This window comes from Gymnoscopelus microlampas, assembly GCF_963454915.1.
Source record: "Gymnoscopelus microlampas genome assembly, chromosome: 1".
Classification (NCBI taxonomy): Eukaryota; Metazoa; Chordata; class Actinopteri; order Myctophiformes; family Myctophidae; genus Gymnoscopelus; species Gymnoscopelus microlampas.
The window spans coordinates 16,889,482-16,913,458 of NC_139962.1; the positions used below are offsets into that span (position 1 = coordinate 16,889,482).

General features: G+C 42.3%; 1 protein-coding gene across 2 annotated transcripts in view; it reads left to right on the forward strand.

The window, feature by feature from the left end:
* Positions 1–21,883, forward strand: part of pla2r1 (phospholipase A2 receptor 1) — a 31,781-nt gene extending 9,898 nt beyond the window's left edge. For both annotated transcript variants that reach the window (XM_084057123.1, XM_084057124.1), the window contains exons 11-30: positions 228–397; positions 937–1,139; positions 1,792–1,937; positions 2,392–2,476; positions 2,679–2,814; positions 4,772–4,807; positions 5,003–5,163; positions 7,045–7,109; positions 7,356–7,459; positions 8,271–8,407; positions 11,713–11,830; positions 14,687–14,826; positions 14,969–15,116; positions 15,815–16,050; positions 17,163–17,337; positions 17,455–17,589; positions 19,724–19,849; positions 19,942–20,124; positions 20,982–21,014; positions 21,291–21,883. In XM_084057123.1, the coding sequence (XP_083913249.1) occupies positions 228–397; positions 937–1,139; positions 1,792–1,937; positions 2,392–2,476; positions 2,679–2,814; positions 4,772–4,807; positions 5,003–5,163; positions 7,045–7,109; positions 7,356–7,459; positions 8,271–8,407; positions 11,713–11,830; positions 14,687–14,826; positions 14,969–15,116; positions 15,815–16,050; positions 17,163–17,337; positions 17,455–17,589; positions 19,724–19,849; positions 19,942–20,124; positions 20,982–21,014; positions 21,291–21,508 (2,755 nt within the window). In that variant the 3' untranslated portion in view covers positions 21,509–21,883. The remainder of the gene's footprint in view (positions 1–227; positions 398–936; positions 1,140–1,791; positions 1,938–2,391; positions 2,477–2,678; positions 2,815–4,771; positions 4,808–5,002; positions 5,164–7,044; positions 7,110–7,355; positions 7,460–8,270; positions 8,408–11,712; positions 11,831–14,686; positions 14,827–14,968; positions 15,117–15,814; positions 16,051–17,162; positions 17,338–17,454; positions 17,590–19,723; positions 19,850–19,941; positions 20,125–20,981; positions 21,015–21,290) is intronic.
* Positions 21,884–23,977: the final 2,094 nt, after the last annotated feature.

Here is a 23,977-nt window from a genome sequence, read left to right on the forward strand (position 1 = left end):
GGAGTTAAGCCTGATTGATAGTTTCATACTTGGTCATATGGCGGCATCACATGCTGAAAATAGCACATCTACAAGCTCACAACGCGACGCGCTGTGAGCTTGTAGATGTGCTATTTTCAGCACGCGACGCCGTTAGGCATTAGCGGTAACATGTTAACCTGTTCTCTTATATCGATTCCTGTTCAGCTCAATCCAACCCATCTCATCTCCTCTCCTCTCGCTGGCAGGTTTGAGCAGGCATTTGTTAACAGTCTGTTGAATGAGCGTGGGGCCAACAATAGTCTGTATTACTGGATTGCCTTCCAGGACCAGGACAGGGCGGGGGAATACAGCTGGCGAGCGTCCAATGGCTCATCTCCGCCTGTCACCTACACCAACTGGAACAAGCACCAGCCAGGTAGCCTAAAACAGTGGTTGTCAAGGACCACCAGGGGTCCTTGAGGATGTTCAAGGGGGTCCGCAGCAAACTGGGGAACAGTTTAATTTCACTATTATTTCATGGGCTAGAAGTTGAGCCCAGTGAGAGAATGTATAAGAATCATATTTAGATCATAGGTTTCACTCTCTCCACTGTTATCTCCCAACCCACGGTATAGACAGTTGTAGAATTCTGTACTAAATCTAATGTAACAGCAAAAATCCTCTCCTGTGGGGGTCCCTAGCATAACATCTTTTCGAAATGGTGGTCCACTGTGGTGTGGCCTAATAGCCATCTTGACATGAAAATGTTTGGGAACCACTGGCCCAAAGGAGGGGGAGGTTGGAGGTGGAGATTTACCTGTTGCTGTGTGCATGGTAGTTGTGTTATATAATAGTAACTGCACCTCTTCCTCAATTCTGTACTGTCACGTCATCTTTAACCTTTGTTACTCTTTGCTCTCTGTGTCCCTGGGCTTTGCATTTTTATTACCCATCTCTCCACTCTTCATCACCCAGTCAGTGCTGGTGGATGCGTTGCTATGACTGGTGGCCTGGCACTGGGCCACTGGGAGGTGAAAGACTGCCAAACCCACAAGGCCTTATCAGTTTGTAAGCAGAGCATCAGCAGCTACCAGGATGTCCAGCGGCCAGAACGCCACTTTGATGTCCCCTGTCCTCCTGGCTGGGAGTCTGCATCGGGACTGATCCACTGTTACAAGGTCAAGTCTGATTGTCTCTGACATTAAAGCCAGACTGATATATCAGTTTGGCCGATATATCGGACATTATTTGACTTTTCTGATGGGCATGTCATTATTGGTGAAAATCTTCAAAGGTTTTTTGTTTTTTGTGATGCGATCGGTTATTTTCAAAGTGTTTTCAGAATATTGTGATAATTAAAAGCCGGTAACTGGCACATTAAATGTATACTATAGCTGCACAGTTAAATGAAAATAATATAAAATTGAGATTTTGTGTAGCATAATTATGTAATCATGAAACTTAATTAGAACATATTACTGTATTGTGTCAGCTGTTGCACCTTCTTGCCCTCATGTCGAAGAGGCAATCATTCGGCTATTTTCGATATTTGGTGTTGAGGGGAAAAGGGGGTATATACGGTTTAAGGGTTCAGAAAATGATACCACCAAACGTTATCTTTATAGATAATTGTGATTATTAATTGTGATTGCAATATTAAGTAAAATAATCAGTATGATAATTGTAGCCACAATCATGCAGCCCTACTAGACAGAACATGGTAAATGACAGTCTGAGGGGGCTCCTAAACAGAGTATCTGTGGTTTCTCCTGTCTGAAGAGGCCGTATATACTGACGTAAAGTTGACAGTATGCATTGACACTCTTGTAGGTGTTCCATGATGAAAAAGTTCTGATGAAGCGCTCCTGGGCGGAGGCTGACTTCTTCTGCCAGGCACTGGGAGCCCAGTTGGCCAGTTTCCACAACTACAAGGAGCAGGGCTTTGTTAAGGGGCTCCTCAGCACCATGTTCGAAGGGTTGGTACTGCTAATTGAGCCTTATCAGCAAACACTGTATTGTATCGTATGACTACAGCAGTGGTTCTCAAACATTTTCCAAAAGGAATATGTATTTGGCCACGAACCCCCGTCTGAAAATATTTTGTGCCAGGGACCCCCACAAAGTGTCACAGTGTGACTCGTGACCTTGTAGATCGGCTATTTTTGAATAGCCTAAGAATAAAATAAGGTTAAAGTGTTTAAATGATTTTGATGCTAGATTTAACTAATTTAGCTGGGGACCCCCTGGAACCCCCTAAATGATTCCTGGGGGTCCCCGGACTCCACTTTGAGAACCACTGGACTGTAGTAGATCAGCTGTGGGTTTTTTATGTGTCAATATCAGTTTTTGTTACAACTTGTTGTAATTTGCTTCCAACATAAGTTGTGCTCTAGGATTGTCTTGTGATCCATCTACTTATTTCCTCTGTAGAACAGAGGGCCGCTGGTTCTGGATGGGATTTAATAAGAGAGCCCCCGAGCAGGCTGGGGCTTGGGAATGGTCCGATGGCACGCCTGTAAGTATTCTGCTCATACACTCAAAGACAGAGCCACAGGGCTTAATTTGAACACTTAATGACAACATCGATCCAGATCTGCCCGTTAATGCAAACCCATTAATGCAACTGTATGTGTGTGTGTGTGTGTGTGTGTGTGTGTGTGTGTGTGTGTGTGTGTGTGCGCGCGCGTGCGTGCGTGCACGTGTGCATGTGTGTGCAGGTAGTGTCGACCTTCATAGAGGATAAGAATGATGAGGATGAAAGGCGCAATTGTGCAGTGTACAGTGACCTGACGAATGCCCTTCTGCCTCAGCCCTGTGATAGCAAGCATGAGTGGATCTGCATAATTCCCAAAGGTACTGTGGCCACTGGTCTGTAACACTAGACAACTCTTCCACTATGTTTGAATTCTACAGAGAGTCTGTAGTTCCTTGTAAAAGTTGAGAACAGTGTCCAAATATCTAATCAATCACACTCTATGTAATCGTAGATCTCCCTTTGGAAAGGTAGGTAGAGCCGTGGCCAGTGGATACAACTCAAACAAGTGTCTTTTATGGCGTTTTATTTCTGTTTCATTCACACACAAACTCTCACACACATATCTAACACTATACTGGTCGTTACAACGGTAGTTAGCAGGTTATAAACCTGCAGATAAAACATAGAACATAGCAATCATTACCGACATGAAATACATCTTCACAAGGTATAATATATATATGCAAGAAATAAGTTATGTCGTGTAAGGTCGGAGCTTAATTGTACATACCATCTGCCCACCGCGGCTCTTCTTTGTTACTGAGATACTAAACCAAAAGCCCCGGTGCTAGGAAAGCTGACGCATGCGCAGTACACTTGGTCACGATGGCAGGCATAACAAATAGCTTAAAAAACCCTCAGAAAGTTAGATAGTAAATACATAAATCACCCCACTACTAGGACAATACTTTCTATGCGCGGATTAAGCCGCTAATCTACCTAAATCTTAATGAAAGTATATAATTAAATCACGCTAAACCGGACGTGCGTCATCACTCCGTCATTTCTGAACAAACGGTCATTTACCACGGGATGGCGCTAGAGGGCCATATAAGTAGTTACATGTCAATAAACACTCCACCCTCATCATAATCATAGATTATTCCACAAACAGGAAGCTGTCATCTGCTCTTCAGACCGGGAAGGGTATTTGACCAATCACGACGCAGTGTTCATGAATTATATAGAAAAATCTATTTCTGAAAATATTTTCATGAACACTGCGTTGTGATTGGTCAAATACCCTTCCCGGTCTGAAGAGGGGTATTTGACCAATCATGACGTAGTGTTACTTTATAAAACATGTTTATGGCGCTAGGGGGGTGCAGTGGTAAATTAGCTGCCCACTACCGCAGAGTCATGGGGGTTCAAATCCACATCGGTGCAACCGGATTTGTCGAGCGTCTTTATGAACATAATTGGCCTGTGTACAGTTTGGGGGAGGGAAACCGGGCGGGGAGATTGATATTTGTCACTACACATAGTCCTATGGTCTGGTCTGGGGCGGCACCTATCAGTGGGGAGTGTTGGGCAGGAGGAGTAGGACGACGAAGGCTCTACGTCCTCCCTCCCGGTGGGGGCTCCTTACTGGCTGGTGAGCCAGTAGGATACAACAGCAGCGACAACACACTGCAATGTGTGTGGGGAGGAGTTAATGAGGCGCAGTTTACGGAGCTAGTTCAGGCCAGGCAACTCAGGGATTGGGCCATCCGACCAGGTGACTAAGTCACATGCATTTTGCTCCTGGTCGGGTGGTTAAAGGTACTGCGCTATTACCTGCTCACTCTGGCTTCCCTGTCTAGCTGAGCTGACGTGCTTCGCTACCGCTGCTGCTGCCGTGATCGTGCTGCTCGCTGCTTACAGTACCTGCATGCTGCTGTCCATGAAAGTCATCCCACCCGCCTCCCCGGCATCCACCTGTAGGCTCTGTTTCTAGATCCCCATGGGGGTTTAAATCATTCCCTGTAAATGCTATTTGGCATGTAACATTCATTAGAATGTTATTCTTACAGGGAATTAATGGATTCAGATGCCTGACGCCAAACTATGCTTCCTCATGCTTTCTATATCTATGCTCAAGCTTGCTTAATAAATATATATTCTAATCCAATCCAATTGTTGTCTGACTGAAATTGGCATAACGACTAAATTGTGGGAGCCAACATTTCTGTCTCAAGAGACTATGTGACCATCCACCCACCCAAACCAGCACCATCCCCACCTTTTTCCTGAAAAGATAACAAACTCATTTTGCCTTTTATCTTTATCTTTTAGGTGATGAACTGATAAAGCCATATTGGTACACAGAGCGTAAGTTACATTTTCCATGTTTTTCTGTTCAATTGATATTGCATTGCTTTCCACAAACAAACAAAGAGAAACCTTAATCATTTTTTTATGTCATTTATTTAGAGCTCTTTAATTTGCTCATTGAAAAGTTGGTTAGTGTGTGTTTTGTTTTTATTAGATGTGTGGTGTTTCATTCTCTTTTTTGCTCCTCCCCAGAGAGCGAGCCCTGGGTGTTCTACCGTGGGGCAGAGTACCTGCTAGCCAAGCAGCTCTTTGGCTGGAACGCTGTCTCCCTTGCTTGTCAGATGATGGGAGCCCACCTGCTGTCTATTCACTCCAGAGAAGAGTTGCATTTTGTCAAAGAGCGCATGGGAAGGGTCTGTATATCCATACTGCTCATATTATGTAGATCATTGTTTCCCACATAGGGTCGTGACCCATTTTGTGTATATGGGCTGCAAGTAAACATCCCCCTTTTTTAACCTTTCCTAGAAAATAAATGAAATGTCTTAAAAAATATATTTTGATCAAAAACTGAAAATAGCATCTATCAAGTAGATTGCTACAACAACCTGAAACTGCCTGTGATATTGCAACAACAACAGCAACGACCCGAAACTGGCTGCAATATTGCAACAACAGAGTTTCAATAGCCTGAAATATGCCATTCCAGGCTCATAGCCAGTATTAAGTGAATGACTACACACAACAAACAGTGCCATGGTGCGTTTAGTTATTATTACAGAGAAACATGTTTTTCTTATTTGGTATCCAGGAAACAGAACAGAAGTTCATATGGGCTTGTAAGCCTGTTATTGTTGTTAGTGTGAAATGATCTATAGACTAGGATATCTTGAGGGAAAGTCATGGTATATTGGTGTGGCATATCATGGTAGGTATATTGAACAATATCTAAGTGTTTCAAATTATAAATTGACAGCGTTTTTCCAAAATGGACTGCAAAGGGTGTTGTCTAAATTATGTCACTATTAGCTCACTTGTTAAACACTTTGGGTCTTCTTTTTCTTCTTTGAGTGGTGTTCCAATAAAACGGAGCTGGCCGTAGTTGAATACAATTTTCATCCAAACCGTCATATGGCGCTGCAGAAGATGCTGCTATTATTATGTTATAGCTTATTCAAAGATGATGTGTTTTAAACTGTTGCAAAAGGACTCTTTCATGGAAGTTGATGCTTGATTGAAACTACTTTGAAATGAATGACTCAATCATTTTCTAATGCAACCAGCAGATGGCGAAGGTTTACACTTTCCCTCCCTATTGACATCTATCCACACACTGACTACTGTATATACTATATATACACTGCGTGTGTGTGCGTGCGTGTGTGTGTGTGTGTGTGTGTGTGTGTGTGTGTGTGTGTGTGTGTGTGTTTGTATTACTATACTTGCGAGGACCAAGTATAGTAGAATTTGAAGAAACATACATTGTGATGACCGTTTTCCTGGTCCTCACAAGACAAATGGTTGTTTTATAGTTTAAAAAAAACATTTTTAGAGATACCTTTTCAATTTGAAAAACATTCAGGTTAGGATTAGACATTTAGAGGTTAGGTTTAGGGATTGGAATAGAGTTAAACATGATTTATACTTAGTTGCGCGCCAGTGTCATGCACCGAAAAACAGTCGATCTATATTGTGGGCTTATAGATCTGCTGTTTTTCGGCTTTAGGCTTACGGTTAAAAATGGCAAAAATATATATATATTTTAAATGGCATTCATAAAATGGCTGTCCTAAAGCGTTGATGCCCTCACAAGTATAGTAATACAAACCTGTGTGTGTGTGTGTGTGTGTGTGTGTGTGTGTGTGTGTGTGTGTGTGTGTGTGTGTGTGTGTGTGTGTGTGTGTGTGTGTGTGTGTGTGTGTGTGTGTGTGTGTGTGTGTGTGTGTGTGTGTGTGCGTGCATGCGTGTACAATATACATACAGTACATACAGGATATACATACTGCATAAGCATTAGCTAAAACACTAGTCATATGTAGATACATTGGTACTGGAGTGTGCACCGAATACAGGGAATCGGGAAGGCAACAGCTCTGGACTCTTTTAGGCCAGAATGAAACGGATCATGAAGGAGGAGAGCCACGGGCCAACAAGTGGACCTGAATGGCCTCTACAGGCATGAGAGGCCCTGAAAGCTTTTCAGGGCTATCTTACAGCCCAGTGCACTTGAAGGGGGTAATTTCCCTTTTAAAGAGTGGGAACGTTTACTTTGTTTCTCCTGTTATTCTCTCCAGCTTTCTGTGGGCCCAACAAACTGGTGGATTGGACTGTCCATTGACCTGCCAAGGGAAGAGGTCAGGTGTGTGTGTCTTAGATCATGTTTCCTGTTGACATATCACTTATATAAATAAGGGAGGTAAGGTATGTACATTATGACACTCAATGATTGTGTGTGTGTGTGTGTGTGTGTGTGTGTGTGTGTGTGTGTGTGTGTGTGTGTGTGTGTGTGTGTGTGTGTGTGTGTGTGTGTGTGTGTGTGTGTGTGTGTGTGTGTGTGTGTGCGTGCGTGCGTGCGTGCGTGCGTGCGTGCGTGCGCCATTTGCAGCTGGAGCGATAAGACAGAGCTGGGCTTTCAGAACTGGGCAGAGGGGAGAGCCTATGGTGGCCTTGTGAAGCATAACTTATGTGTTACCATGTCCTCTTCATCAGGTAAATACAAACACAAATACACACATAATCAACATTGTATTGTATACAGTAAAATGAACAGTGTTAACTCATTCATTTGTACAATGGATGAATGGTGGTACATCAATGTCTGCACCATATGGGCAGGGCAACTTGTCAATAACTCCACTGCAAGAAATATGCCTGAATTTCCCCAAAATTCTGTTTTATAACCATTGCTGTTGCCATCTACAGTATGTTAAGGTGTTTTAGTATGAAACTCATATTTGTAATTTAGCAAGTGTTCTTTATCACATCATGACATAACTACATGTTTGACATTAGCAATAAACCAAACTGTTTGAATATCAGTTGGGACTCAGTGGGTTATGATGATTTAAATTGTGGAGACCTCCTGCTTCCATAGACATACATTGGGGCACACATGCATTATGAGTTATGATGATTTAAATTGTGGGGAGACCTCCTGCTTCAATAGTCATACTGTACATGGGGCACACATGCATTAGGAGGCACGGCTTTCCCCTGACCGCAGCGGCCATGCTGAAGCATCGCCCCAATGAACAGCAGCAGCCAATGTGGTAACAGCGTACACAGATATAACCAAACGGAATCTCACAGGTCTATTTGATTACATTTGTACACTCTCAGACTTAACCACATCTGAATCCTAGTCTTTCTAGTGTTAATCTGGGGCCGAACATTCTGTGAAAATTGCAGATATACAAGCTCACAAAGCGTTGCATTTCCAACGCTTTGTGAGCTTGAAGATCAGCTATGAACACTCAGGATTTTACATGGATGTTTGTGCCCTGTCCCTGGTGTGTTGTAGGGAAGTGGTCCATGGGTGAGTGCAGTGAACTTCATGGATATGTGTGCAAGAGGAGGACCGTCTCTGTGGTGGAGACGCCCCGAGAACCACACTACGTTGGAGGATGTCCAGACAGATGGCTGTACTTTGGACACAAGGTTCACATAATGCATACACGCATGTGCACACTAGGGCTGTCAAATAAATAACCCAGCCTCGAATAATCGTCGACTTTTGGGGGGGGGGAATGCGCAGTCGATTTTACAGATATTTGTTTGATTATTTAGACGTGGCTACCACTCAATGTGTCAATTCAACCAAAACAGTGCATGCTGACAGTCTGTGATACACCACTGCACACTGCAACAGTATGAGTGTTGAGTCTGAAATACGTCTGCATGACTGTGACATCACTGACAAAATAATTTATTCTGCGATAGTTTGGCTATAGTTTTCCACCTGTCCAATGTCAGTTAAACTATATTGGTTCACCTTACTGACACAGTACTGAACAGTTCTAGCATTACATACAGTACATTATGTGCATAATGTTCTATGCAAAACATACTGTAATGATAAATATAATGCATATTTAAAGACGGGGTGCCGTGATTTTCAGTGATTTTTTCCCCCCCAAAACATAATCATCAGGTATTATGGTTATACTAGGAGGAAGATTTTTTTCAAAAAAGTGTACAGAAATTGTTAAAATTATGTTTTTATGTGGACACGCCTCCAGTTCATTAAGTATACCTGGTTCTCACCTTAGCACCTCCTCCACCACCTGTCCTAGTCCCTCCTCCTCCTCATGCCCGCACCCACAGACATATAAAGGTAGACGCCTCCTCTGGCTCTGAAGCGTCTGCATCTCGGACGTACTTCCGCTTCCTCTATACTTGTGGGGGGCAAGCTGGAAACGTCCGTGTGCGTCACAGAAGGGGGCGTTCGGTAGGCCAATCAGAGGAAGGTGGGGGCGGGACAACTAGATTCTGACAAGTCCTGGAAAAGACGCGCTGTGATTGGCCAGTGCCCGTTCCCCCCATTTCCGGGGGGGAACGGGCACTGGCCAATCACAGCACGTATGGTGGCCACCATACCAAGCAGGTCGCTCCAACGAACTGCAGAGGCGAATGAGGTATCTAGGTTTCTATATCTATGCCCACACCTGTTGTGTTATGATAATGAGGGGGAGGGTATATTTTTACTATGTCACTAAAGGGCTGTTTTTCTATTGGCACGTTTGACCCTCAAGGTTTCAGCCTCCAGGTAGAAACTCAAAATAGTCAGAGAAGACATAAAACACCATAAAAACACCACCAGGGGGCTTAATGAAGTTCTATCAACCTCATAGACACATGAAAAACAGAAAAAGTGCAAAACCATGGCACCACCTCTTTAAGTGTTGTGATAATGAGGGGGAGGGTATATTTTTACTATGTCACTAAAGGGCTGTTTTTCTATTGGCACGTTTTACCCTCAAGGTTTCTGCCTCCAGGTAGAAACTCAAAATAGTCAGAGAAGACATAAAACACCATAAAAACACCACCAGGGGGCTTAATGAAGTTCTATCAACCTCATAGACACATGAAAAACAGAAAAAGTGCAAAACCATGGCACCACGTCTTTAAATATTTTGATGTCTCAATTGATGCCTTGGCTTCGACTCTCAGTATTCATTGTAGCAATAAAGAAAATAATAATAAAAGAAACATTGCAATATAGATTGTATGTATGTATGAATTAGTTATGGATACAGAAAACCGAAAAATAAAAATAAGTAGCTGACACCTACAATCGGGTTTCCCGGTGGGGGTATATCAGGGGGCAGAGCGTAGCAGAGTGGCTCAGAGCCTCTGCCGGTTCGAATTCCGGGCGTGACACATGGTGATCTGTCAGCATCAATAGAAGCCTTTTCATAGGTCTGTGATTACTGTCACTTACTACTTAGTGATGCTGACCGTTTCAGCACCATGGACAGCACCAGCACCAAGGACAGCGTCACTGTCAGTGCCCCGTGCCCACCGGAGTTGAAGTCGTGTTCTTTTGCAGGTAATTTCAATCTGGCCAGGCCCCCGAAACCAGCCAAGTTTCCCATTGGGCTTTTTACGAAATTCCCAGGAGCTGATCGTCATCGCCCACGTTTCAAGTCCAAAGAAGCGAGGCTCTGGCCAGCTCTCGCGCGGCCGCGTTGTCGTCGTTACGAATTTTCAGCACATGTGATAGCCTTGTTGCACTGTATGTCCATTCACGGCCATCTTTGTGACTCAGGGAAATGACATCCCACGGGGTTCAGGCCAAACGACATTCTCACCAGCTGCTCTGTTTTATTGATCATGTTTTGATGTGTTGTGGAATATGAACACTGGCAAACAGGTGTTGTACCTTAGGGAGGACTACCTGTCATACGCCGAAACTCCACAAGGAGCATTGCACGGCGTTGCGTCACCGCCATCAACGTCTTGATTGGACCTGCTCCCAAGGAATATTCAGGGTGCTTTTCGTCGAGCATCAGAAGAGGCAATATTCATGGATTTATGCATACTTAGCTACAATTAAACGTTGAGTGCTATAGTCGTTATGTATGTACTATATTAAAATAGCAGCCTGGTGTTCATTTAGCTAGCTTAATTGGAACCAAATGGACCCATAGCCTAGTGTTAATTTAACTAGTCTAAATGGAATGGATTTGCACATTTGATTCCATTTGGAGGCCACTGTAGGCTACGAACTTTATTAAGACTAATACCAAATGTGGGTTTTTGGGACATGGACAACTGCTCGTAATTTTGGGACTACACTAGAAAAACAATCATTGGACAATATTGTAGCCCAACAATAATACAATTTATCTCATTATTTTAATGCACTAGATGTGAGTGGGTGCGTGCGTTCGGCATCAGCGCTGCGTTAACAAATTTAACTGAGGCGAATTTTGTAGGTTGAACACAGGCATCGAACACAACGCAACGCAATGCAATCAAAGCAATTGATTAGAAAGGAAACGTTACCTGATGTGGACCCTGACGCAACGCAATGCTCGGTGGCTTCGGTGGAGCTCAGCCGTTCTTGCCACTAGTTTAATCATCCAGGCAGGGCAGATGTCAATTAAATCCAGTCTTGTGGAATATTCCTCAACGTACGCACACGCACGCACGCACGCACGCACGCACGCACGCACGCACGCACGCACGCACGCACGCACGCACGCACGCACACACACACACACACACACACACACACACACACACACACACACACACACACACACACACACACACACACACACACACACACACACACGCACAGAGGCACTATTGAATTGTTTACAGTATATCTACATTCCCTACCCATGAATTAAAATCACAAATGTGTTTACATGGCCATGGCTAAATCAAATGTATGTCCATGACAAGTATAGATTTCATTTAGCCCTGATTGTATTGTGTGTGTGTGTACTGTCCAGTGTCTCATGCTGCACCTCCCTGACAGTCCTAAGGAGGGGAAGAGCTGGAGAGATGCCCAGTCCATCTGCTCCTCCTTCCAAGGTTCACTAGTGGCCATTGAGGATGAGCTCGAACAAGGTAATGACACTATTCAATCATCTATCTTGCATCACGTTTTCTGGAGGAAATTAATTTTGTTGAATGTGAGTGATGTGTTGAATTCGGATGGATTTTTTGCTTTTTTGTTCAAGGCTTCTTTATTGGTATTTTCCAATTCACATACACTCCGAAAGAGCCACAACCCTGGTATCTTGTTGTACCATTAACAAAAAAAAGACAAAAGACAATACAAACAAATAAGACACATTTGCAATGAAAGTTGAAAGAAAATGTAAAACAAAGATAAAAACAAGTCAAAAAAGTTAAGTATACACACACAGTGGGTCAGCGAGACCCTAGGGGTTTCCCTGGAGACCTACAGACACGGCAAAGGAAAACGGAAAACAGTAAAGCCACAGCCAGAGAGGTTGCATATGAACTCTGCAGCCGCACTGAGGCGCTCCAACACAAACACTCTGACGTTCCCCTATATATCCACTCCAGGGTTTGCAAATACCCACTTCACAAACAGGTGACGTGCATCACCGTTCCAATGACCAAAACTCCACTTTCGCAAAGACCCACAAAAACGTTCAGTAGTCCGTGTGTGTGTGTGTGTGTGTGTGAGAATGGAGCACAGCGTGCAGGGGGAAGCGTGCTCGTGCTCGCGCGCGCGCGCGCGCACACACACACACACACACACACACACACACACACACACACACACACACACACACACACACACACACACACACACACACACACACACACACACACACACAGAGATGGGCAGTATTTGAAATACATGTATTTGAAATATGTATTTGAAATACTTTTTTGTATTTTGTAATTTGTATTTGGCCGGGATGGAAAAAATGAAATGTAATTTGTATCAAAATACTTTCAAATATTTTTCAAATAGTATTTTCTGTATTTGAAATACATAAAATACTTTATTTTATTTTATGGGCAGTATTTGAAATAGATGTATTTGAAATACGTATTTGAAATACTTTTTTGTATTTTGTAATTTGTATTTGGCTGGGATGGAAAAAATGAAATACTTTCAAATGTAGTATTTTGTATTTTCAAAATACAAAAATACGTATTTTGTATTTTCAAAATACATTTCTCTGACCTGTATTTATATTTTGTATTTTGATACTTTGTTTGACCCAGTATTTGTATTTTGTATCAAAATACATTTCTCTGACCTGTATTTATATTTTGTATTTTGATACTTTGTTTGACCCAGTATTTGTATTTTGTATCAAATACTTTTCAATGTATTTTCGCCCATCTACACACACACACACACACACACACACACACACGGTGCAAGGGGAAACACGCTCGCGCGCAGGAAGGGAGAAGCAGCAAGCGGCTATGATTAGCTCTGTGTTTTTTCATGACGCCGGTTGCTGGATCCAGGCACGTCCACGCATGCGCAGTTTTCCGTTGTATTACAAACATTACAAACAAATCACGTCCGCACATGGGCAGTTATGCCATTGTATTATAGGATATATTATACGTAGCCTGCGAGTTAGTTCTGGCAGCATACACTCGAGATAGGTTACATGCATTGCTCATTCTATGGGGCTGGTTACAGCCTCATGCAGACCCATACAGTACGTCATACTCTGACGTGGCAGTCACGCCAGTCGGCCACCACCCCAGCACCACCAGTGGGCTCTGCTATTGTTCTGTTCCCCAAGGGGGGTTGTTATGTATATCTATCTCCCTGCTCTTAATGGTTAATGATGGCTGTATGATTGTGCTGAGCAGGGAGAAAAAATATAGCAGAGCCTGAACGCCAAAATAAAATATTACATCCACACTTGTATTCTCATTCTATTATATTGCTTAAATATATTCGGTCTATAATATTGGTTCAATCTTTCGTGAGTTATCTGACAGAAATATATGTTATTTCTTTCACACAGAACCAGAGATAACGCCATCCGAAGATGTGCTGCTCCATTCACTCCCTGGTTAACTTATTGCTTAAAAATGCTCTATCTCGGCTCCTGTGTACTTTTTTTTTACACTATATATTTTTGGCAAAACATGCTATTTATTGCCACAACTATGGAACGGATTACCGCTATCGGATAATTATTTCCCCCCCATTCTACGAGACCCCTGTGTGTGTAATGAGGGGATCACCCTGCGGATAGCATTCACAGAACATATTCCATGATTTTTCAAAGGTTGATAAAATCGCTCTTTTTCGCTGCCAGTAGCGTAACACTATTACACTATTACTCTGGCAGTTAAAGAGTTAATGTCAGCAGCATTCATCCTCTCTATATATGTTAAAAAAAGGTTGCCAGTAAAATTTCAGAGCACACCCCCTTCTGGAGTAATGAATTTTCTCCAAAGTCAAGTGATGCATAATATCATTAACCCATGATGTAAATGTTGGTGGGAATTTTTCTTTCCATTTAAGCAGTATCAGACGCCTAGCCAAAGGGGATGCAAATGCTTGAATTTGGATGGATTTTGATTGCAAGCAGTGTGTGCGCATTGAGAACCCACCTAATGTGCTCTTTAAATAGCTGTGCTGGGGGACCGCACTGGATTTTAGCCAAGTTCAGAGCTCATCTAAAGCACATTTGCTTTCTGACTTTTCTCACTCCCTCTAGGTAGCAACAATTTGACTGACCACACCTCATTTTAAGACCTAAACATGGGGGTTTAGCTGCGCGTTGTACCATTGTCTGTGGGGTGTAATATAGGACCATGAGGGTGTACGCAAATTAAGCCAAAGCAAAGGTTACAAATAGATAAATTAGCACTGAGGATATTACTGTGTAAATGGGCTATGTTTTAATTTGACGTATCAAAAGCAGTAAGTGTTTAGCTGTAATTATCATGCCATATTTTCTCCAGCTTTTGTCACCATGCTGCTTCAGGGAAGCTCTGTGGGCGTGTGGATTGGTCTGCGGGATGAGGACACCATGAAATGGGCCAATGGGAAGCCAGTCAGCTACACCAACTGGTCCCCCATAGAGCCTAAGAGCTCTCTCACTGTAAGCTCTTTTGTCAACCTAACTCACCAACTTTCACCACTGAGTTAAACATAGTTGTGTGTAGATGTGTTCTGATCATCATGATCAACTTTATCGTGGACTCAAAAATAAATGTAGTTTGTGTGTGTTTATGAACGGACAGGATGACGACTGGCTCCACGGACCGCTGGCTAGTGATGATCCTCTTTGTACTGTTTTGTCCAACAACCACAACTTCCACCTGACAGGGAAGTGGTACGATGAGAAGTGTTCAGAGAGTGGGTATGGCTTTGTGTGTCAGAAACCCCAGGGTAAGCTTACTCTCCGCCGCTCTGTCTCTTTCTTTTCATTGTGTTATTGCTCTGTCATCGCCTCTTTCTCGGTCCCCATGTGACGATGTGCTCATTGGCCTTCTGTCTGTTTTTCCTGCTGGTCTGTCTTCCCATTGACTGTCTTTAAACGGTCGACTCTAGGTCTCTCTTGTTCTTTTTAACATTTTCTTCATATGGAATTAATTCTCTCTGGGATTCATAATGATTATTGTTATAATTAAGTGAAATTCTGAATGTTCACTGTTGCTTTTATTCATGATACTGATGGCTAATGTATACCTCGCCACGATACTCTTTGACAAGTATCATTCGACACACATTACCCTAACCCCTTTTGCTAGCGAAAACGTATGTGTAATTCTGTCTTTCTGCCAGTTGAAAATGAAAATGCTGTTGTTTGTAAGAGAGTCTTAATAGGCATGCGTATCTCTCTCATCATAGTAGCCGTCCGATAGACTAATTAATGGACATAGACTAGTTGTGTGTGAAGTATCCTCATTGGTTAACAACAAGTGTCATGCTGTGCCTCCGAAGAAGACAGCTGCTGCTCTTTTTTTTCTTCTTTTGTTTTTTTTTATAAATGTCCTTGAACAATCATTCTGACCATACCTCTCTTTCTCTCCTTTTCTTATATCCCTCCCTTCTTCTTTTCTGTTTTGTTTCTCTCTCTATCTCAGACCCATCTAAACCCCCCACCCACTCCTATCACCACCCTCTCCCTGACAATATTGAGTATAAGAACCGCAGCTATAAGGTTGTGCCAGGCAACATGAGCTGGTACGAGGCGCTGCATGTGTGCCTAGAGAATGATTCTGACCTAGTGAGCATTACAGACCCTTACCACCAGGCCTTCCTTACTGTCCTTGTCAATAGACTGGCAGTCCCCCACTGGATTGGACTGTATAGTCAAGACGTATGTATCCCATCGCACGATATGTACTGTAACTGTGTAGCTCTGCATTGTGTGTATTGTGTCTGCGAGGTGACCTTGGAATTAGAGCTGTGTGTGTGTGTGTGTGTGTGTGTGTGTGTGTGTGTGTGTGTGTGTGTGTGTGTGTGTGTGTGTGTGTGTGTGTGTGTGTGTGTGTGTGTGTGTGTGTGTGTGTGTGTGTGTGTGTGTGTGTGTGTGTGTGTGTGTGTGTGTGTTATGTCTGCATTAATTTATGTTTGACACTCATTAGTGAGGTATGGATTGCCCAGCCAGTGCATGTATTATGTATGCATGTCGTTTGGGTTCCTTAATCCTCCACCCCCACATTGCAACTTCCACTGTCACACAGGTTTCATTCTATGAAGTCACTCTGTTGTGTCACATGTCGTCTTATTTTCTTCATCAAAAGACTATTTGGGGGTTTTAAAGAAATGGACACACTCAAAAAGCATTTTGTAGTTAATAAGAACAAAATTCCATACTAGGTATGTCAATCAATGAAAACAAAACAAAGGTCTGCATTGTATCTCAGTAAATAAATACCCACAAAAATGTCAGGAATGTCCTTTAAATATATTCTTCCCAGCTAGTTTACTAGTGGGATTGACTTCCATGGACTGTGACAGTTGCTTCAAAGTTCGCCAGGGCTTTTCTCCTGGCTGTCAGCCTACATTATGTGGAAGTATGCTGTCCACTAGCATATGCTTTCCCAGCAGGTAGCCAGAGGAACCTTAAGATTTTGGGTATCCCTGAGCTCCCATAGAACGAGAGTCAAATGAACAAAAGAAGTGAGGGAATCGATTCTCTACATGCATCTGTCCCTCGTTCCCTCTCTCTGTCTTTCGATCTCTATTGCTGCTTGACGGCATTCATTTTGCTTTCTCACCCTCCAGCTTGACTTGTTCTCGTTTAGCCAAACCCCTGTTTCCGGTCTGCCCCTTTGCATGTGTTAAGTGACAGGCACTGCCGTCGTAGTGACCAGTCTATCGAGATGACCATGACCATCATGTTTTCTTTCAACAGTGTCACTAACCCATTGCCACCTGAAGTGTGCAGTGCCTCTCTGAGAGATCTGTTGTGTCATTTCCTTACAGGAGGGCATTAACTACCAATGGTCAGATAGCAGCAGCACTGTGTATACACACTGGGACGCGGCAGATGACGAGGACTTTGTGACAGATGAGTGTGTTTACATGGATGTGAGTGGGGGCTGGCGAAGAGCTGATTGTGATACCCCACTGCCAGGCCTGTGTCATGTACCCCCACCAAGTCAGTATTACTGTAATTAAATGTGAAAACTAGAGTTTTTCAATGCAGTGTTTTTAAACATTACAGTATGACGTGATCATGGGAGATAACCGTCTTTTCCTTCTGTTTGCCTTGCAGGGAGTAAAGCGTTTGTCACCTCTGAGGTGGCGTGTCCCTCCACCTGGGTGGAATTTGACGATGGTTGCTATTACTTTGAGCCTCTGGTGCAGAGGCTCACTTATGAAGAGGCCAGAAATTACTGCAAACAGAAAAGTAGGGTGTTCAAGATTCCATTTTTTTTTCTCTCTACACATTCCTGTCCAAATGTGAAACGCTGCCTATCAGCTTCATTACTTTCTTCAGCTGCAGAGCTGCATGCTTGATCCCCCTACAGGTTAAAAAGAGAAGGCGTTTTGATACTTCTGCTAAGCAAGAACAAAGGTCCACTCTTCTTATTGTACATATAAAACACCTTTATTGACAGGTTAGATTCTATTGGTGCCATTACTTATGCCACTGTTCCATGTTCAGTTTTGTTATGTAAATTGAAACTTCTTGTACTGCTGCCCGAACCAAGGTTATAGTTAACTAAAACAAAATGACTAAAACTAGAATAAAAAAAAAAACATTTTAGTTTAACTGGAATAAACAATAGGCAAAAAAATAACCAGTAACTAAGAGAAGAGAAGATGTCCTTAGTTTTAGTCTTTGCTCAAGCTCACAACGAGTCGACGCGCTGTGTACTGTAGATCTGATATTTGTTATTTTTCTGACCTGGTTGAATCTTGTCCCTGACTAATCCATATTACAACAAAAAAACAACAACAATTTTCACGAAACAAGCACCCATAGAATGCAGTAAATGCATAAACACTAAACATCACTTCAACTGAAATAAACAGCAAACATGACAGGCAACAATAGACAACTAGAAAAAGTGCTCCTCGGAGCACAGGTCTCCGCCAGGCCAGGTAGGTTATTGTGGGCCAGCAATGTTCGGTCATTATAGAGGTGAGTGGAATCACTGCGTACATGGTTTGAGGCATTTTGTTCAAAACGGACCACTCTTGCAAACTTTGGAAGCCGATCTTAGCCAATCAGGATGGAATATGAAAGATTGGATAGATACGGCTTCATCACATGACAATAGAGATAATGTGTACCGATTTGCATGAACGGACGGACAGACGGACGGACAGACACGTGGACACACGGACGGACGGACAGGGTGCAAAACATAGTCTCGGCCACACCTTCGGCCTGGCGGAGACAATGAACCAACCAAAAAAAGGATGAGCACTGGCAGTCTTTAAAGTCTGTTGAACTCATTAGCAAGGCACAGCTGGTAGTGTGTCCCCTTGAGCAATCAAGGCAATAGGTTGAGGGAAGAGGGGAGGGTGACAACAAGGGAACATGGAGTAGGAAATGGAGGGGCAGGACACACTAGGCAAACACTACAGTCACATGAGGGACATAGTCCCGGCACTCAAAGCGGCCCACCCAGCAGGAGCCCGCTGTCAACACTGGCGCGGGCACAGGGGATTCCTGTGAGCCATCACACCCAAGGGAACTGGCATCGACATCACAAACAGACGAACGGCTGACCGCAGAGGCACACACAGCTGGAGCAGGAATGGGGCAGCAGCCAAGCTTGGCAGCGTGGACTTACACTAATGTGCAGTGGTGTGCACCCCAGCATCACTGGACAGCAGAGAAGACTCACGTCGCCGGACACAGCAGGAACAGAGGACTTGAGGATGGGACCTCACCAAGCTTAGGGTGGACAAAACGTAATAACTAGCTCGAACAGGGTCTCTCTCTCTGGCTGGGAGTTCCCCTGGGGTCCAGGAATGGCTGGTTTATTCTGTCACAAAACTATGGCGTTTTTGGACCCAAATGCAGGAACTCAAGACAAACAAACGCAGGAAACCAAGAACAGGGATCCGTCATAAAATAGATCTTGTATCTTAAGGAGATTCACCTGTATAAGACATTTTGTAGATGTTATTTTTTAACTATTTAGAACATTTTAGAAAACTAAAATATTCGCCTATAATGACATGACCAAAACAAGGACACTGGGTTGAAAGTGGTTAAAGATCGGGCCACATCGGCTGCATAATTGCTGATACTGATGTTCCGATACGTGTATTGGTCAGGTTCTAGCAGAGGTGACATGTTTCGGCCACAGATTGGCCTTCATCAGGGCATGTCAAAGGCCAAACTATGGTCGAAACATGTTGATTTGTCATCATCCATTATGCACTAACCTGTCAATGAAGCCTTATCTGTTTTTGGCAAGAAGACTGTCTTTGACCTTCATTTTTGTTTCTTTGTCCAGTTATCAAACAAATGTTAGCACACAAAGGTGCTCCTTGGAGTCAAACTAAACTTTCTTCACTTCCAGACAACTCATCTGATCTCCTGACTATTGAGGGCTATGAAGTGGATAACTTCATTATGGACCATCTTATGGACCACAATCATGATCATCAACAGAGAATATGGCTCGGGATGTATTTCAACACAGATAGTGAGAACAGTAATTCTCCCATAATCCCTCTATGATTACCTGATTGTCATACCTGTTGGGTTGTATAATATGCTTTATTTATTTGATTCTAGCTGACTCTATGGCATGGCTGGATGGCTCACCTATGGATTCGGAACACTCCTTCTGGAATTTCCACGAACCAGATCCCAGCATGCTGACTGCCGGCATTTGTGCCACTAGGCGGTTGCTTGATGGGGTGTGGCAACTGCAACGGTGCTCTGAGCGGCATGGCTTCATCTGTGAAATACATTCAGGTAGTCATATTTGTGGATGAATATTTTGTTACCAAATGATTTGCCTCAATTATCTGGCATTGATCTTCTGTGTCTGTATTATTTTAAATGTTGTGTCCAGTCTACATTCAGTTAATTTGCATTGCTCATATTCCCAATCTGGCTTCATTGTTAGCCTGATCTCCTCCTAAACAGGCCGTTTGGGGGGATGTTGAACAAATCACACTTTTTGTACAACACACCCCAACACATATGTACTTGCTTCATCATTATACAAACTAACAAAATTGCTCGCTTTACCAAACTCTTGATTCTGCTTATCATATCACAATTTATATCAAGAGCCCACATCTATTCGCCATACCATGCTAATACACTATTTTGTATCATATGTACAATATATGTATATATACTGTATATGTGAGTGTTTGAGATAAAGTTGATACATAGGTGCTCGGTTGGCGCAGTGGTAAAGTGCCTACCCACCACCGCGCATCCGGCTTTGTCGAGCGTCTTTATGAACACCATTGGCCTGTGTTCGCGGAAGGGAAGCTGGGCGGGGAGAGTGATATTTGTCACTGCACATACTCCTACGCGCTGGGGCAGCACCTGTCAGCAGGGAGTGTTGGCCGAGAGGAGTAGGACGGAGGCTCTATGTCCTCTCGGTGGGGGCTCCTCACTGGCACGTATGCCAATAGGATACAACAGCAGTGCCAACACACAAATGTGTGTGGGAAGGAATTAATTGGCATAGCGACTTAATTGGGGGTAGAAAGTAAAAACAAAACAAAAGTTGATAGACACATCTTGCAAGACGGTTATCACAAAGTGGTGTCAGTGTACAACTGTCTCTTGACCAATGTTTGTTTATTCTGCAGATATCACTGAGGTGGAAGTGGAACCACTAAATGGTAAACAAATTACATTTATTTTATTTATTTTTTGCCAGTTAGCAGCAATAAGTGAAGTGAACACATACTGTAGTACTTATAAATGTGGTTCACTGCGCTGACCAACTCATATGTGACAGAAACTACAGTCTTCTGACCTATGGCCAAGGTGTTTATGAATGTATTTCAATTGTAGAGGGGAGCATTTATGGTCATATAATATACCAAAAAAAACATACATAACATACAGAAATAATACAGAAATAATCTACTTCATGTCATTCATCTATATTCCAGGCTTACATCATGGCATTGTCCCAGCTGCAGTCCTGGTGGCTATACTGGTGTTTGGCATGCTGGCAGTGGTAATGTGGTTTGTGTACAAGAGGAACACCTCACGCTTTCACAGACTCCCTAGCCTCGGTAGCGCTTACTACAGACAGTCCAACTCACTGACTCTAGAGTCCGATGGAAACGTCTTGATCACAGACCTGGAAACGCACTCAGGAGAGTAGTACTCAAACTTTATATATTTTCTTGAATGTCTCTTTCTGTCTGTCTGTCTGTCTGTCTGTCTGTCTCTCTATGTCTGTCTCTCTATGTCTCTCACAAACAATTTCACTGACGCCATGATGATTCCTCAGAACAGTCTCTTCTTGATTTTTTTCAAATGTCATTGTCACCCGCTGAAAGAGAGAATTTAATGGAGTAGTGGCATATATATTAAGTTTTTCGAATGAATGAAATGGAACAAGCCTTTACAGTATGTTATGTTACACATTTGTTTGCATTTAAGAGCCACAACAAGGGAATTACTGTATTAGTATGATAAAAGAGGTTTGGGTGAAATTTCCATGGTGCAAATAATCAGGGACATGTAAAAAAAAGAAAGAAGCTTTAATCCATGTAAAAAAAAGAAGAAAAAAAGCTTTAATCCAGGACATATAGATAATACATTACAGATGGTATGTTAAATATTTGTTTGTATTTGATAAGAAGGATTGTAGTTTTTTAGTGTTTTGTTTTATTGAAGTTCATCAGGCCATTGTTTACAAGTCGCATGCGAATTAATTGACATAATTGAGAAGTTTTATATTGTTGGGAAGAGAAGAAGAACATGAAACGTATTCCAGAATCTGGATCTATTTGTGAAGGTCAGCAGTAATTTTCTCCTTTGGATCATTTCAATTTGATTCACAATTTACAAGAAACACCAAAAAAAGTGATGATAAACACTATTAATTGTGTTATTGACAATTGTAGCTTTTAATTCAAGATAACGTCACTCTTATGTCAGTCATAAGAGCTGTACATTTTAATGTCCTATTGCAGTATTAACTTTTTAGAATTATTTAATTACAATTTGTTTTTGTTTTAAATAAAAGTGCACATGCTGTATATTTGATACACAGACTATTGGTATGTTCTGTTGTACTGAATGGAAATAGTAAGGGGACATCTGAGTTGTTAAAGGAGCACTTCACCCTTTTTCAGACTATCTTTATATAATTGGTCCTCACTAATGCTCATGATGATAATATTATGGTACCATTTTGTCTACTCGGTCTGTGTCTCAGTGGAGGCCTCGGACAGTTCAGAAACCTACCAGTGCAATATATACTTGCACATTTGTCTATATAAATAAGTGATAAATAAATAAATGTGTGGGTGTGTATATGCGTGTGTATAGACATACATACATACATACAAGCTCAAAACGTGTCGCAGTGCGGCGCGTTTTGAGCTTGTAGATCTGCCATTTTTTAAATTTGAATTCTGAAAAGTAACATATATAAAATAAAATTGGAAATACTCCAGTAAAGTAAAAAATACCTAAAAGTTGAACTTAAGTACAGTTCTTAAGTAAATGTACTTACTTGTATTACTTTGTGTGCCTGTAGTCAGTGATGGAAGAAGTACTCAATTGTTTTACTTAAGTACAAGTAGCAATACCACGTCCACAATATAGAAATACTCTGTTAAAAAGTTTGGTATTCAAAGTTTACTTGAGTAAAAGTAAGTACCAAAAGTGTAAGTACCAAAAGTAAAAGTTCTCATTATGCAGAATGTCCCACTTCAAGTTTTCAAAATGTTTAAAAAGTATTTTGAAAATATCAGATCGTCTATTTCAAATAGCCGAAGTATACCTTTATATAGGGCTGAAGTGTGCACGTTTTGTGTATAATATGCGTACAATAATGTTCCAATATATAAAGTAGTGGTAAGGAACTGAGATGGAGTAGAAGTAAAAGTATTGACAATTGGAAATACTCCAGTAAAGTAAAAGCACCTCAAAATAAGTAAATGTATTATGTAGGCTATTAGTTACTTGTTTAATGTTTACACTAGCTGTAGAATTACAACTCTCGTAGACGTATTATGATTCTGACGTTTTCAATATACGAGAGTTGTAGGGTTCATCCCCATGGATACAGGGACTTTCAGCACTATACCCCGTAGACACTCCAAACATGTACAAATTGAAAAAAAGCGGTGCTTACCGCCACGCCCCAAATGTTAACTCTCTCTACGGGGTAGTAGTTTAATGTAATAATCCATATACTTCAATAAAGAAGTGTTTTAATGCCGTCTGTGGCTGATTCTGTCGGAAGTTCCCAATGGGCGGTAGTGACGCGCCTATCTGGTGAAACCCGGAATTACACTCAATGTAAACAGGAAGTAAACTTGGGTGAAAAAATGGTGTTCGGCCACAGACGGCATTAAAACACTTATGTATTGAAAGATATTGAGTATTACATTAAACTACTACCCCGTAGAGAGAGTTTATATTTGGGGCGTGGCGGTAAGCACCGTGTTTTTCAATTTGTACATGTTTGGAGTGTCTACGGGGTATAGTGCAGAAAGTTCCTCTGTCCCTGGGGGAGATGAACCCTACAACTCTCGTAGATTGAACCCGTCAGAATCATAAATACGTCTACTACGAGAGTTGTATTCTACAGCTATGTTTACACCACTGGATGTCA